Source organism: Rhipicephalus sanguineus, chromosome 6 (genome assembly GCF_013339695.2).
Source record: "Rhipicephalus sanguineus isolate Rsan-2018 chromosome 6, BIME_Rsan_1.4, whole genome shotgun sequence".
Lineage (NCBI taxonomy): Eukaryota > Metazoa > Arthropoda > Arachnida > Ixodida > Ixodidae > Rhipicephalus > Rhipicephalus sanguineus.
The window spans coordinates 3,795,755-3,813,317 of NC_051181.1; the positions used below are offsets into that span (position 1 = coordinate 3,795,755).

The 17,563-nt window shown below is 50.7% G+C and overlaps 1 protein-coding gene across 1 annotated transcript in view; it reads right to left on the reverse strand.

The window, feature by feature from the left end:
- The window catches only part of LOC119395576 (serine/arginine repetitive matrix protein 2), a gene marked incomplete in the record, with an annotated part of 233,461 nt that extends 229,243 nt beyond the window's left edge, over positions 1-4,218 (reverse strand). The window contains 1 exon segment of the mRNA XM_049416681.1: positions 2,729-4,218. Coding sequence (XP_049272638.1) covers positions 2,729-3,994 — 1,266 coding nt within the window.
- Positions 4,219-17,563: the final 13,345 nt, after the last annotated feature.

Here is a 17,563-nt window from a genome sequence, read left to right on the forward strand (position 1 = left end):
AGAGAGCACGTCGAGCCGACCTGCACAATAGAAGCTGGGTTGGCACTGTGCATGGCGTCGCAGCTTAATTGGGACGCATGTGCCAGTGCTGTTTCATGTACGCAACAATTCTTGGTCCGTCATTGTGACCTTGGTGTCCCCAAGATCAAAGCGCACATTTTTGATGCGCCGGACACCATCAAACCCTGGACTCTGGCACAGTTTGGCACCATTTACGACTGTTTCATCAGGATGCCGCAGTAAATCCAATGTGGCGCCTTTTGGCACAGGAGTGGAATCACTTCTGCAAGTTTCCCTGTACTAAATGGAAACAGCTTAAATGTGTTTAGTGAAATAAGGCATTCTGCAAGAATAACTTGAAACCAGTCGGCAGGACCTGTTTGTTAGCATATATTATTCCAGTGTTAATAGAGAGCTTTGATACACTGTAGTCATTATGTCATAGCGTCACTAAGACATACTAGTATCTCACCATATCGATTCTTATTCCAGTGAATGTAATATCGAGTCCAAGCGCGTTGACTTCCTATTTACTCGATCGAGTCCAATGCACAAAGCGAAAGAAAGGGCCCCCGAGATCTGCAACGCATCGGGGCCGTTAATTAAAACGACCGATATCAACGGACCGCCCCTGGGCACTTGCAAAATGCACGGCGGATTACACAGGAACCTCACAGGAAGGCTGAAACTACAGGGGCAAATTTGGCCGTCAGATTTGGCGGCAGTCTGGCAACACTGACCCCCTGAGTATGGCAACAGACATGCGACACCAAACAGAACCCTGCCGGTGACCCAAAGCACCCTGTGAGCTTGCACCACTTCGCTTGGATGCACAACCACACCAGAAGCACTGGCGTGCCGGGCAGCGCTTCCGTGCTCACCCAAGAGTGGTCGAGCCTATAGGGAGCTTTCACAAGCGGCGGAGGCGCTGTGCATTGTGGGTAGTCCGCCATTTTTAAGTCATAGTCAACCAAGCCAGGAAGCGTGCGCGTGCGGCAGCTCCGAGTAAACAAACAGACGTGCCGGCGCGATCGCGCATGTTTTTATTGTGAGGAGCATCGAGCATGAACTACGAAGTCAGCGAAGACCAGAATGTACGCATCCACGCTCTCCCTTAAACACCGCGAGTGATACAACGAGAAAATCCAACTATCCGGAGTGGACCTGTTCATGCTGCAGGCAGCCGACTGTGAACTTGTGACCACTCGTCGATGCCTCGGACATTCGTGAATTTGTGGTCTTGCGGACGTGTTTTGTTATGCGGCAGCAGCTCAAAGGAAGGGAGGCCGTTGGCGGCCACATCTTCGTGACAAGCGGCTGGGTAAGCGAGCCGCGAATGAAGCAAGCTGCTGCCGATAGCGGGATCATCATGACACAGGTAAGCTTGTAAGGATGTTTTAGATATTTATCTTTTGCATTCTTTTGTAAGGTGACAAGCCTCAAGTCGAAGTGTGGTTCCTGGGGAAGGGTGACGGAGAAATCCTTGCCACGCACGGCCTGAAACGGCGAGGCGTGGTCCCACATCGCAGCGCTCCTCTTTTACGTGAAGTACGGCCTGCGAGCGCGTGAAGAGCGCTCGTGCACAGACGGCTCCAAGAGCTGGTTCCCTCCCGCCATGAAAAAACTTGAGGTGCGGCCCGTTGCCGAAATGGGCTTGTCGTCATCGGCGATGAAGAAGTGGCGCATCGACACTGCAACAAGCCAACTTGTGCACCGCAGCCTTCACCGCGACCAGTTTCTCGGCGTACTGATTACAGCTGAGTATCAACCTGCAGTAGCGAGCACTTATGTGTCGTCGGTGAGAAGCAGCAAAGGTGCCGATTAGCATCAGCTCTTCGTGAAAAGTGCAATAAGTTTAGGTTTTCATGAACTTTTGGCAAAATATGCCAAGGTGTACAGCACTCTGCAATGTGTGAGCACGCCTCGCCGTTTCGGCCATGCACAAGCAATGCGCAGTAAGGATTTCTCTGTCTGTCACCCTTCCCCAGGAACCACACTTCGACGGGAGGCTTGATGTGGGCCTGCGAATGGGTAACCTAACAAAAGAATGGAAAAGATAAACATCTAAAACGCCCTTAGAAGCTTACCTGTGTCATGACGATCCCGCTTTCGGCAGTAACTTGCTTCATTCGCGGCTCGCTTACCGGCCGCTTGTCACGAAGTCATGGCCGCCAACGGCCTTCCTTCCTTCGAGCTGCTGTAGCGTTACAAAACACGTCCTCAAGACCACAAATTCGCGAATGTCGGAGGCATCGATGAGCGGTCACAAATTCACATCCACTATGCAGTCACCTGCCTGCAACGTGAACAGGTCCACTCCGGAGAGTTGGATTTTCTCGTATTTTATTACTCACGGTGTTTCAGGGAGAGCATCGATGCGTACATTCTTGTCTTCGCTGACTTCGTAGTTATTGCTCCGTACTCCTCACAAGAACAACAAGCATGATTGTGCCGGCACGTCTGTTTGTTTACTCGGTGTACAGTCCCTACTCTGTGCTGCCGCACGCGCGCGCTTCCCGGCTCGGTCGGCTCGGTTGTCTATGACTTCAAAATGGCGGACTACCCACAATGCACAGCGCTTCCGCCGCTTGTGAAAGCTGCCTATACATGCCACTGAACACCCCGTGCTTGTTCATGTGTCCCTATGAGTGCAACAGCCAAATGGCCTCAATGGCAGCTCAATGATGCGGCCCCACATTCTCTCCAGAAGAGTACACGAAACACTCACCTGGCCAGCTCCATGTTCTGGGCCCTTGGCATCAAGAAGCAGCAGCCGCTCGATGAACAGCTGCACCGAGCTCTGGATGCTGTCTCGAAGTGACTCGGCGATGGTCTTGGGCTCCTCCAACGATACAGTGGGACACAGCTCGGACAGCTGCGTTATCTCCACAGTTGGCTCCTCCTCCGTGACGGAAGCCCCGTCATCGGAAGGGATCGGCTCGTCTGCCATGGTGGCTTCATTATCAGTGCCATCGGCCTGGGCGCCGTCTTCTTCTGCGCTGTAATCGTGCGTATCACGCGCCGTCTCGTCATGCACTGCGGGGTCGTCCATGATGTGATCCTCCCCTCCATCGGCACACTCTTCCGCGTCCTGTCCCCCGCCTTGGGCATCGTCTACGTCATCGACGACCTCCGCATCGTCGGCGTCAACGCATTCCATCTCTTCGTCCCACTCGGCGTCTTGCGGCGTACCATCGCCCTCCTCGTAATACTCGACTTCACCGTCGGCTGCTGCTTCCCAGTTTTCAGCGGTCTCTCCCTCCGCGCCGTCTTCGCCTCCCGCGTCCTCCTCTTCGCCATCCCGAGACTCCACGGCCTCTTCGCAGTCCTGGGACTCGCCGGCCTCTTCTTCGTCGTGCTCTCCGACCGTCTCTTCGCAATGCCGAGAGTCGTCCACCTCTCCTTCGCCATCCTGGGAGTCTTCGGCCTCTTCCTCGACGATCTCCTCGTCCACCTCCGTGTACTCCTCGCCGTTGACGTTCTCCGCGTCGTCGTCAACGCACTCTTCGTCGTCCTCCGGTGCCGCCTCGTCGCACACTTCCTCCGCGTTCTCATCGGCCTTCTCAGTCTCGGCAGGCATAGAGTCCTCCTCGACAGCGCTGTCGTGCTTCTCGTCGTCCGCCCTCTGGTCGTCGCTAGGCGCCGGCGAGCCGCCTTCGTCGTCGTCAACGTCGAGAAACAGCGCTTCACATGTGCCGTCTTCCTCTTCTTCGGAGGCCCCGTCTTCCACTTCAGTGGGCTCGGGCTCTGCGGCAACCGGGGCGTCCGAAAGCTTCTTCCTCTTGGCGGCGCTGGGTTCAATGGCGGCGTCCGCCTTCCGTGGCTTCTGGGTGACGACGGAATCGGACAGCTTCTCGACGACTACGATGGCAGCTGTTAGCTTGCTGCTTTCCAGCTGCTGCGCCGCCACGCTGCATGCAGTCGGCTTTCCCACACATCTGCCCTGAGTCGCCGACTTACGACCTCGGCGCGCAATATTTTTGCGCGGCGGCATGCTCCCAGTTCGTGCAGGCGCTGCTTCGATTTCTAAAGAGCTGGTAATTCTTCACCTTCGCTCACCTTCACTGAATGGGCGGGATCCGCAGCCTAGAGCACCGTAGCGAAGTGGAAAACGCCCGCGTTCTCGGTCTTTTATGCCCGAAATACGACAGAATGCTGCAGCACACACGATTCACGAACCCTCTCTAAACAACATGGCGCAGCTCTCTTATGGTTGGATCGGCTATTATCGGCTTCGTTTCTCCGAGTCGCCTCCAGGGAGCTTTTCTCGATCAACGCCTCCCGCGTTGATCGAGAAAGCCGTAGAAAGTGCTTACAGGAGAGGGAAATACCAGACAGTTGGCGAAAAAGTAGAATGAACTTAATCTATAAAGGCAGGGGAGAAAAGGATAACATTAGACCGCTAACCATTACGTCGATGCAGGCAGTAAAATTAAAAATAGAAGCGTGGGTAGAACAAAATGATATTTTGGGAGAACTTCAGAATGGATTTCGAATCGACCAAAATAGAAAACAGGCCCTTATACGTAGCTTATCTAGATATCACCGGGGCGTATGACAACGTTAATCAGGAAATTCTGTGGGATATATTGAAAGAAGTGGGCATAGGTGACGGCTTTTGAGGGAAATATACCGAGAAAATACAGTTTGTATAGAATGGGAAGGAATAAGTAGCAAGGACAGCGTTGAAATTAGCAAGGGGCTGAGACAGGGATGTCCTTTGTCCCCGCTGTTATTCAGTACATGAGGACGGAAAAAGCGCTAGAAAGTAGCAACATTGGATTTAATTTGTCACACAAACAGGTCGGCACGATGGTTGAGCAGAAGCTTCCAGGTCTATTTTATGCTGATGATATTGTCTTATTTGCGGACAGTCAAGATGATATACAGCGACTGGCAGGTATACCCATGTAACACAAAAGAAGCTATTTCCCGTCTAAAAGACGTCTTGAACGGCTATCAAAAAGGGCTAATAGACGTCTTGGTCAAGACATTCCCGTAGCCGTAGACGTCTATCCGACGTCTGATAGCTGTGCTAATGTCCCGCTATAGTTGACGTCTTTAGAAGACGTTTTGAAAAGAGCAAGATAAGACGTTTTATAGATGTTCTTGTTTTTTCGCCGTTTTCGAAATTTTGGACTTTCGAAATATAAAATAAACTAATATAACTGTCATTAGATGTTTGATCGGCAGCCTGACGGCTACCATAGGAAGATAGAGATTGAAGGGACCGAAAGAGCTCCCGTGAGAGCACTTTCCTGTTTTTCTGCTCGACGACTTCCTATGTCAGTCGTCGAGCAAGTGACCAAACAATCAAGCAAGATCACTAACATACGTACATACCTGTTCACCCACGCATGTCCCTACTGTCGCATATATAAGTTTTCGACGCTGAGTTTACTCGCGTTAATTGCGGACCGAATCAAGTTGTTGCGGTCGCTCATATATGCCGCGTAAATTATTGGCTACTTCAGCACACCATACATATCCAATTTTCATGTAAAAAGACATCGGTTTATAATAAATTTGAACACGTACGCAGGGGATCAACACGTATACTGTACTACATAAATGACGTTTAGCGGATAGCGCGCAAATAAATAATCGCGCTTCTCAGCAACAATAAATTATCCCATGATGTTGTCAAATCGGCTTTATTAATGAATAAAGCCCAACCAAATGTGGCACAAAACACGTCGGAAGGTGACCGCACAAGGTGAAGCTGAGTGGCACGGCAGCAACGTAAATAAAATTCTGCATGAATGCACTCGTCAAAGTCTCGTCAAAGAAACTGCACTCGCTTCCGCATTAGCTGGCGTGGTCTCAGGCCCAATATCTTGCACAAACAGCAGTGAAGAAACGCTGCATACAGAGAAAGCAAGTAAGCTACGCAGGATTTACAACAAATAACAGATCATCAAGTCACTCTAAAGAAACATTTCCAATTACAGATATGATAAAATGCTGTCATGTATTAAGAAACGACAATCAATCATAACCGCACCTACAGGCGAGGCGCCTACGGTAGAAGCTTTGACACTTCGTCAGCGACAGGCCGGCGTAGTTGTAAGCATGCTTGCCTAAACTATGTCGGCCTGTCACTAGCGTGCGTGCGTGGAGCCACGAGCTGTAACGCGCAAAACATAATTACTAGGGGTGTGCGAATATTCGAAAGTTTCGAATATTCGTCGAATATTACATTAAAAATATTCGTATTCGATTCGAAAATCGTGTATTCGAAAAGTTTCGAATATTCGAAAACATTCGAATATGCGATTCGATTATCATGCATAAAATAACTCGTCTTCCACATTTCTGCTGCGTTCGTATAGCTAAAAACGTTGCCGAGAGGAGCGATAAACATCTCGAGTACACGGAGGCACGACATCTGCCTGCGACGAGCGCCCCAATATGTATGATTTATTGCTGGTTCATCTCCGACGTGCAGTGCTGTTGGCGATCCATGTAACCGTACATTTTCAATATTATGCGGCCGTAACGTGCCGCACTACCACTCGTTCACTATGCGGTACCACTTCTGAAGAAAGACAGTGACCCATGTGACTGGTGGCGGACTGTAGGCACCTTCAGATACCCCAGTATTGCAAAGCTTTGCCCATGTACCTCCCTATACCAGCCACTTCTGTTCCAAGCGAGCGTGCCTCTTCAGTGGCAGGGGGGGTTGTCTCTGTTAGAAGGGAGCGCCTACTGCCTGATAATGTGGAGCAACTCATATTTCTTTATGATAACATTTAGTCATTACTTTCATTGTGCCGTGATATTTGCTTGCGTTCTGATGTGCATTGTGCTAGCCTGGACATTGTGTTCTGGAGATAGCAGTGTATGTTGTGTTGCCAGTCAGGCTGTTAATGTTTTTTTTTTTTTTCAAATAGCTACAAGTTAAATAAAATATTGTTACTGTGGAGGCATTTTTCCTTTGATATTCGATATTCGATTCGATATTCGAAGGTGGATATTCGTATTCGATTCGTATTCGAAAATTTCATATTCGCACACCCTAATAATTACTCAATAGGGCGAGTCAGTCTGGCTTACGATTCGCACCGGCGCGTATACTATAGTTTTGCGTTCGACCACGCGGTTCAACTTTGCAAAGAACTGTTCACAGTTTAATCACAATGCTAAAACCTTTCAGTAAAAACGACGAAAGGTCAGGTGCACTTACCGAAAAAAGCACTCTATCCGAACGTGCACACGTTCTTAGCTGTTTGTCTGGCTGCAACGAAGGTGGTGAGCAGAACAATCGCTTCTTGAAACGAACGTACCGACGAACGTACGTACCGTCGCAAAAAGCACAGTAAAGCTTGTTTCACCAAACACTGATGGAAAATATGCGACAGACAGTATGATCGCCGTTACTTGATGCCAAACAGCCCGTAATCCGTTCATCCGTTCACAAACAAAAGCTGACAACGCTACACAAAACGCAAATGACCGCCGGCCGTCGCCTAGCTCTGCTGCCGATCGAGCCGCCGCCACCGCCGCGAACTGGCGGCTGGCGCGAACTAGTGGAGGAAGAGGGGAAAGGGGGAGGAAGGAACAAGTATTCTGAAACAAGCCTCACCCTTCACTTCACCGAGCTGAGCACAGCGCCACCATTCAACAGAAAAGACACAACGGTTCTCACAAAATAATCCCGCCTATTGCTCAATATTTAGTGAACATTCCTGCCAATAGGTGTATCTGCCATCGACATTGAGTCAAGGTGGAGCGCCGAGTGAAATGATGTTCTTGAATGCAGGGGTAAACATGCGCGCTTCGACAACACCCGCTTCGAGCCCCCGACTGCGTAGCATCAGTAACATGCTTGCCTGGCTTGCCTGCGTTTGCTTCTGTTGTCGTTCGCTGTTGCGGGAGCGTTGCTCGGCCTTAGCCGCCTTGGCTTGAATATACTTACCAAACTGCTGATAGAAACGCGCCTTGCGGAGCGAAACCAATTATTTTGAGGGCTTTGTTTTCTGCGTCTCTTCTTTCACTAAAGCGACAGTCACCGCTCTTTAGACATGCCGTTTTGGCGTCTTTGCGCTCGTGGACAAAACATTTGAAGAATCATTTAGATAGTCGTTGCGCGCGCACTTTCCCTCAGAATGTCTAAAAATGTCTCAAAGTAGACGTTGTGGACTTCTTTGGCAGAATACACTCTGGCTATGTCGTAGCTGTTGAAAACGGTAATAAACAGTACGCAGGCATATTTGAGAGGCAAGTGCTTTATTTTGCAAAAATGTCTATTCTTGATCTTCTCGTAAACCAAGACGTCTATAGCCGTCCGTAGCCGTTTCGAGACGTCTTTTAGAGGTTTTGTGTTACATGGGTATGCGGAAGGGAATGTGAGGCTCTAGGACTAGGATTTAGTGCAACAAAATGTGGATTGATGGTATTCAATGATCATTAAGACCATGCTAACCATGCGGTCTTAATACAGGGCCAAAGAATACCGAGGGTAAGCGAGTACAGTACCTCGGAGTATGGGTAAATGAGGGACAGATATATGGAGGTACAAGAGAAAGCATCGGTAGCAAAGGGAAAGAGGAATGCTGCAATTATGAAGCACAGAGCTTTATGGGGATACAATATGTACGAGGTGCTTCGAGGGCTTGTGCCCATGTAACACAAAACTATAACAAAACCTCTAAAAGACGTCTCGAAACGGCTACGGAAGGCTATAAACGTCTTGGTTTACGAGAAGATCAAGAATAGACATTTTTGCAGAATAAAGCACTTGCCTCTCAAATACGCCTGCGTACTGTTTATTACCGTTTTCAACAGCTACGACATAGCCAGAGTGTATTCTGCCAAAGAAGTCCACAACGTCTACTTTGAGACATTTTTAGACATTCTGCCCATGAAACACAAAACCTCTATAAAACGTCTTAAAACGTTTAAAACCTCTGTAAACCTCTATAAACGTTTTATAGAGGTTTCGTGGGTGTGGGAAGTGCGCGCGCAACGATGATTCTTCAAATGTTTGTCCACGAGCGCAAAGACGCCAAAACGGCATGTCTTAAGAGCGGTGACTGTCGCTTTAGTGGAAGAAGAGACGCAGAGAACATTAGAATAACAGAGAGCTGAGCTAGTTGGTAAGTATTCATTCTAAAAAGACAGGGCGTGCTAACACGGACACAAGAAAGAAGTGAGGACACCACAAACGCCGACTAACAACTGAAGAGACGCACAACGGCTGAAAAGAAAGAAGGCACGAAAACTTATCTGCGCATGCCGATGCAACAGGCGAACCTATCAATCCGGCACGCGTGGCGGTATACGTGTGTCACGTGTAAATAGCGCCAAAACGTCGGCGCGGACCACCGAGCACGGAGGGAAGAAAACGAAGAGTGCGGTGGCACGGTAGCACGAGGCGCGCTCGCAGTGTTCGGGCCAGGGCGTGCAATTCTGAGCTCGGACGAGCGGGACGTTCTGCCGGCCGAGACGCGTGGGCACGGAGGACCACGGAGCCGGGCGAGGTCCAGGGTGGCCAAGGATCCAGGTGCCAGGGGTGGAGTTGCTGACTGCATCGAGGGTCGCCGAGCGGTGCCGAGCCGTACCGAGCGACGCGCCAGACTCAGACGTGGGCCGCGAGCCCATGAGCTGTGCACCCGAGCTGTACCTGGCGGTGCCCTGGCCAAGGCGTGGATCGCCGGTGAATGAGCTGCCGCACCGCAGCTGTGGCGAGCAGCATTCCAGCACGGCGCAGACGGTGCTGTGCTGGCCAGAACCCGCCCGTGGAACCGCTGCGCTCGGGTGGTGATCAGGACGTCGGAAACAAGGTCCGAGGTCGCACTGGTCCCGGCATCTTCTAGACGACGCCACCGCTGCTCGCAAGCCGTGAACCACGGGACTCTTCCTCCTCGTGGGCTGGGTGGTCGTCCCGACGGCACCGACACCACCGACTTTTGATATCCTTATATTTTGTACATAAATGTTTAAATACGTCTCCCTGTCTGTTTCCTGCGCTGCTGCACAATAGGGGAAGTGCTCGAACCGTCCTAATCATCACAATTTTCTGGCGTCCGCGACGTAGGACCTAGCTCTAGCTCCAACTTTCAGAGCCGCACTTCTCTTTTGTGCAGTGGGCGGAAATGGATTGGGAAAAGTATATACCGATTGGCAAGGAACTTGGCTTGTTGGGTAATGAATTGAAAGAGTGGATTGAGGAGCAGCAGAAGAAAGAGCGTGACAGACGTGCTGAGGATAGGGACGCGTCGCGAATAGCGCACGAACAGGAGATCGCTCGTCTGGCGGCGGAACAAAGTCTGCTGGAGGCTAAGTGTCGTCTTGCTGAGCGCACGGCTGGGACGGTTGGAACCGGTGGAGAGCGCGTGGAAGCCAGCAGCGAAGCGTTCAGGAGCCCCCACAAGCTTATTCCTCCCTACAATGAGGGCCGCGACGAACTCGACGCGTACATTCAGCGCTTCGAGCGGGTAGCCACCAGCCAGGGATGGCCAAGCGACAAGTGGGCGCTCTCATTAAGCTTATGTCTCTCAGGAGAAGCTTTGAGTATTGTCGGTCGTATGGCTGCCGAGGATGCAACAGACTACGAGAAGCTGAAGCAAACGTTGTTGCAAAGGTTTCGTTACACCGAAGAAGGATATCGGCAAAAGTTTCGCGAAGCTAAGCCGGAGAATTCCGAGACAGGGCGACAATTTGCTGGTCGGCTGCTCGGTTACTTCGATCATTGGCAGCAGATGGCAAAAACAGATAAAACGTATGACGCATTGAGGGATATCATTGTATCCGAACAGTTTTTGCTGAGATGCGATGAGAAACTCGCCATCTTCTTGAAAGAGCGAGGATGCCGAACGCTCGATCAGCTAGCCGAAACGGCTGACCATTATTTGGAAGCGCAAGGCCTGACAAATATCGCGAAAGGGAAACAGGAAAGACCAAGTGAAAAAGCAGACTTGCCGAGCAAGAGCCGAGAAAAAGAGGCCGGAAAAGCAAAAGTGCAATGCTTTCTATGTGGCAAGCAAGGTCATCGCGCTGCAGACTGTTGGACGCGGTCAAAAGGCCCGAAGCCCTCGTCTTGCTGGAAGTGCAGGAAACACGGCCACCAAGCTGACGAGTGTCCGAATGTAAAGAGCCGCAACAAGGAGCGTCAAGTGCTGTGCCGACTATGACTGTGCGCCTGTTGCCCGAACAAGGAGAACTTGGATTGTACCCCTTCATCCAGCAGAGGAAAGTACACCATCGCAAAAGAAGATATTGTCTTGGTCTGCTAAGACAAGAGATGCCAACGGCAACCGGATATCTCGATGGACAGCCTGTGACGGTGCTAAGAGACTCGGGATGCAATACCGTGGTGGTCAAGCGTTCGCTGGTACCGGAAAAGAATTTCACCGGTATCACACGTACTGTGCACCTTCTCGACGGCTCGTCGAGGCAGCTTCCCGAGGCAAGGGTATACATCGACTCTCCGTTCTTCCGAGGACCGACACTGGCACTCTGCATGGAAAAGCCACTATATGACGTCGTTCTCGGCAACATCGACGGGGTAACCTTCCCTTCTGGTTCTACCACGTCACATCACCTGTCGGATGTCGCAAGACTGCATAAGGAGTCGGCACCAGCAGGGGAGCCTGTTCCATATCCAAGCGTGTCACCAGACTCACCGACTCTGAGTGCAGCGACAACACGAGGGACCAGGGACATGAAGTTACCTGTGGCGGCATCGAACGCACTAGATGTGACCCCACAAGTTCTTGAAAAGTTGCAGAGAGAAGATCGCACCTTGGAGAGCTGTTTTTCGGCGATCGGGAAGACGATGACGAAGCGATCAGCAAACATAGAGTATGTTTTGCTTAAGGGAATACTTCACCGACACTACAGATCGCTCACGAGGAAGGAAGTTGACCAACTGGTTGTTCCGCAAAGCCTCCGCCAGTTTGTCCTTAGGATGGCACATGAGGGAGTTATGGCAGGCCACCAAGGTATTAAACGAACAACTGATAGGATTCTAGAAGAATTCTATTGGCCGGGCGTGCAGGCTGAGGTGACACGATTTGTGCGCTCTTGTGACATCTGCCAGCGCACTGTGCCAAAGCACTTAGTCGGACGTGTTCCCCTTGGAAAAATGCCGGTGATTGACGTGCCCTTCCAACGTGTGGCGATCGACATCATCGGTCCACTATCACCGACATCGGCAAAAGGAAATCGTTTCATTCTAACGATGGTGGACTGCGCAACGCGATATCCTGACGCAGTTGCATTACCAAGCATAGACACGGAGAAGATAGCAGAAGCGTTGGTGGAAATGTTCTCGCGCGTTGGAATACCACGAGAAATCGTGAGCGACCGCGGAAGATCATTTACGTCACGCTTAATGCAGGAAGTGAGCAGACTACTGTCTTTCCGACAGTTGCCAACTACCCCATACCACCCTATGGCAAATGGTCTTGTTGAGCGCTTTAATGGTACGTTAAAGCAAATGATACGGCGCATGTGCCACGAAAGTCCAAAGAACTGGGACAGATACTTGGCACCATTATTATTTGCATACAGAGAGGTGCCTCAGTCGAGTATCGGCTTTTCGCCTTTCGACCTCCTGTATGGTCGATACATTAGAGGCCCCATGTCCATACTGAAAGAATTATGGACGCGAAAAACCTTGGATGCCCAAATGAAGACTACATACGGCTATGTCATGGAGCTTCGCGATCGTTTGTATGAGACGTGTCAAATTGCGCACGAAGAGCTCCAGAAAGCCAAGCTGACACAAAAGAAATACTACGATCGCAAAGCGAAGCCTCGTCAACTCTGCGTCGGAGACAAGGTATTACTACTACTACCTTCCGACACCAACAAACTGATTCTAACTTGGAAAGGCCCCTTCACTGTACTAGAGAAGCGGAGCGAAATCGACTATGTCGTTGATCTGGGAACCCGAACCAGTTTGTTCCACATCAACCTCCTTAAAAAGTACGAGGAGAGACCACCTTCGACAGACACGGTGGGCCGCGCGGCTGTAACGGTACAAACAGAAGAACCGGAAGAAGAACCGGAACTACCGTTGCTCGCGCTTCAACAGAACGAGACCTACCATGACGTCAAAGTCGCTAACAACTTGGACGCGAACCAGAAGGCACAGATAGAGAAGCTTCTATCAGAATACCAAGATATTTTCTCGGACGTTCCGGGAAAGACGAACTTGGTAGAGTGCAAGATCACGACAACATCTACTGTGCCGGTGAACGTACGCCAATACCCGATACCCTTTGCTGTTCAACAGGCGGTAGAGGAAGAAGTGCAGCAGATGCTGGCGCAGGGAATCATCGAACCTTCAGACTCACCTTACCAGTCACCAATTGTCGTAGTTAAAAAGAAAGACGGCAGCATGCGCCTATGCATTGATTTCCGACAGTTGAACAGAGTCGTCGTAATGGATAATGAGCCTATTCCACGAGTGGACATGATGTTCGCAAACTTAGGAAAGGCTCGCTATTTCTCCAAATTGATTTTACAAAGGGATACTGGCAGGTCCCAATGCACAAAGACTCGAAACGCATGACAGCCTTCCAGTCAATGTCGGGCCTTTACCAGTTCCGCTTTATGCCTTTTGGCATCAAAACAGCGCCAGCAGTTTTCACTAGACTCATGAGAAAAGTTGTGGCTGGCATTTCTCACGTACATCATTACTTCGATGATGTTCTTATAGCCACAGACACATGGGAGACGCACATTGCCACGCTCGAAAGGTTTTTCCAACAAGTACGGCGTGGACAGCTCACAATCAAGCCATCCAAGAGTGAAGTTGGTTCAACGATGGTGAAGTTCTTGGGCCACATCGTGGGACACGGGGTCTTACGGCCGCAGCTTGAAACACTTGAAAAGATACAAGCTGCAAAAAGACCTCATACAAAGAAAGAAGTCCGTTCCTTTCTCGGTCTCACGGGGTACTACCGAGACTTCGTACCCAACTATTCCCACGTGTCTCATCCTTGACAGAGCTCACTCGGAAGCGTGCTCCGAACAAGGTGATATGGGAACAACGTCACCAGGAGGCATTTGACGAGCTTCAACGACTGTTGTCCACTGGTCCAATCTTGAGGTCTCCTGACTTGGAGAAGACATTTGTTCTGCGCACAGACGCATCGTCTACCAGTGTGGGAGCCGTGCTCATGCAGAATTATGACGGTGTTCTCCATCCGAGTCGCCTACGCAAGCAGGAAGCTCCTTCCACGGGAGGCACGATACTCAACCGTAGAGCGAGAAGGGCTTGCGCTCGTGTGGGCTGTCCAAAAATTCCACATTTATCTCTTCGGCAAGCAGTTTGTACTGCAGAGCGATCACCAGCCGCTGGCCTACATCAACTCGGCCAAGCACACAAACAGCCGAATTCTGCGTTGGAGTCTGACACTTATGGAGTACGACTTCACTGTGGAATACATCAAAGGAAGTGACAACGTCGGAGCTGACTACATGAGCCGAGTGTAGACTTGAAACGTCATGCACACGTAGACTTTTATTTTTTGTGAATACTCTGTCAACTCCATGCGGAACGCTTCGTCAACTGCGTATGGAACAATCTGTGAATGCGTGTGAAAAAAAAAAAACTGTTAACATGCGAACACTTTCTGCCTTTCAGGCTGTGAACATTGTCCATCCTCATGCTTAGAAAAGTTGTTGAAGGGAAACAACTTTCTAAAGTGGGGGGTAAAAATGTCACGTGTAAATAGCGCGAAAACGTCGGCGCGGACCACCGAGCACGGAGGGAGGAAAACGAAGAGCGCGGTGGCACGGTGGCACGAGGCGCGCTCGCAGTGTTCGGGCCAGGGCGTGCAATTCTGAGCTCGGACGAGCGGGACGTTCTGCCGGCCGAGACGCGTGGGCACGGAGGACCACGGAGCCGGGCGAGGTCCAGGGTGGCCAAGGATCCAGGTGCCAGGGGTGGAGTTGCTGACTGTATCGAGGGTCGCCGAGCGGTGCCGAGCCGTACCGAGCGACGCGCCAGACTCAGACGTGGGCCGCGAGCCCATGAGCTGTGTACCCGAGCTGTACCTGGCGGTGCCCTGGCCAAGGCGTGGATCGCCGGTGAATGAGCTGCCGCGCCGCAGCTGTGGCGAGCAGCATTCCAGCACGGCACAGACGGTGCTGTGCTGGCCAGAACCCGCCCGTGGAACCGCTACGCCCGGGTGGTGATCAGGACGTCGGAAACAAGGTCCGAGGTCGCACTGGTCCCGGCATCTTCCTAGACGACGCCACCGCTGCTCGCAAGCCGTGAGACCACGGGACTCTTCCTCCTCGTGGGCTGGGTGGTCGTCCCGACGGCACCGACACCACCGACTTTTCATATCCTATATTTTGTACATAAATGTTTAAATACGTCTCCCTGTCTGTTTCCTGCGCTGCTGCACAATAGGGGAAGTGCTCGAACCGTCCTAATCATCACAACGTGGAACAGGGGCGTAGCCAGAAATTTTTTTCGGGGGGTTTCAACCATACTTTATGTATGTTCGTGCGTGCTTTTGTATGTGTGCGTGCCTATATACGCAAGCAAAACTGAAAAATTTCGGGGGGGTTTGAACCCCCCCCAACCCCCCCCCCCCTTGGCTACGCCCCTGACGTTGAAGATAACTGTTGAGGCATTTGATTTCATCTTTATGCATTAAGTTAATCGACGATTGGCTCACGCATGCGCTACCACTATTCTCGATATGCATGCTTCAATCATCAGGCGCGTTTCTTCATTTCTATGCCGGTACAACACTGCGCATTCACTGCACGCCAAAATTCGATGAATGCGCAGTGTTGTACCGGCATAGAAATGAAGAAATGCGCCTGATGATTGAAGCATGGCATATCGAGAATAGTGGTAGCGCATGCGTGAGCCAACCGTCGATTAATTGCATAAAGATGAAATCAAATGCCTTAACAGTTATCTTCCACGTAGACCGCCACGCGTGCCGGATTGATAGGTTCGCCTGTTGCATGGGCATGCGCAGATAAGTTTCGTGCCTTCTTTCTTTTCAGCCGTTGTGCGTCTCTTCAGTTGTTAGTCGCGTTTGTGGTGTCCTCACTTCTTTCTTGTGTCCGTGTTTGCACGCCCTGTCTTTTAGAATGCAGAGAACAAAGCCCTCAAAATAATTGGTTTCGCTCCGCAACGCGGGTTTCTATCAGCAGTTTTTGTAAGTATACATTCTTTTCAAGCCAAGGCGGCTAAGGCCGCGCAACGCTCGCGCAACAGCGAACAACAACAGAAGCAAACGCAGGCAAGCAGGAGAGCATGCTGCGCAATCGGAGGCTCGAAGCGGATGTTGTCGAAGCGCCCCTGCATTCAAGAACATCTTTTCACTCCTTGACTCAATGTCGGTGGCAGACACACCTATTGGCAGGAATGCTCACTAAATATTGAGCAATCGGCGGGATTATTTTCTGAGAACCGTTGTGTATTTTCTGTTGAATGGTGACGCTGTGCTCAGCTCGGTCAAGTGAAGGGTGAGCTGGCTTGTTTCAGAACTGCACAAGGGGAGAAATCCGGCCTTGTTGGTAAGACATTAGGAAAATTTTTGCAGCGCAAAATAACACAGGGACGAGAAGGGAGGAAACAACACGTGCGCTAACTTTCAACAAAATGATTTCAACCAAAGCACGAATATATACAGCGGTGATGCTCAAACGCTACAGCCAGATGTCATGCGCAGAGAAGTACTGATGTCATGCGCAGAGAAGTATTCTGAGTTTAACAGGAGACGTGCAGAGAAGTGAAATTTCTTATCATAGCCTTTTATAGAAGATATGCGCACGAACTACAAAATTAATGCATGTTCAAAAAATACAACTCTTTTTCTGACAGGGACAGGGACGGCGTGCTTACACAATCGCTACCCAACTTTGCGATTTCGGCGGCTTCTACTATTAGTCTCGTTAGTTCATCACGGTTAGTCAATAACACCTTGGTGCTCTCAAAAACGGGGCACACCCACAAGCTCTGCAATGCATCGCGAGCCAGCCATCGTTACCCTTTTACAAGGTTGGAGTGCCCCCGTAACTGTCATTCAGACAGCGCCCGTCTGTCCGACGTACTGCTTCCGCAAAAGAGGGGAATCTGATACACCACCGCCTCTACAGTCCACGAACTGAGTTCTATGCTTATCGCAAGCGCGAGGCGTTGGATGAGTAGTCCAGCCACCGCAAAACGCCTCCGCTTGCAAGATAAGACATAGAACTCAGTTCGTGGACTGTAGAGAGGCGGTGGTGTATCAGATTCCCCTCTCTTGCGGAAAGCAGTACGTCGGACAGACGGGGCGCTGTCTGAATGACAGGAGGGAGCACTCCAACCTTAAAGATGGGTAACGATGGCTGGCTCGCGATGCATGCAGAGCTTGTGGGGTGCCCCGGTTTTTTTGAGACACCAAGCGTTTATTGACTAACCGTGATTAACTACGAGACTAATAGTAGAGCCGCCGAAATCGCAAAGTTGGGTAGCGATTGTGTAAGCACGCCGTCCCTGTCCCGTCAGAAAAGAATTATTTTTTGACATGCATAATTTTGTAGTTCGTGCGCATATCTTCTATAAAAGCTATGATAAGAAATTTCACTCTCCTGAACG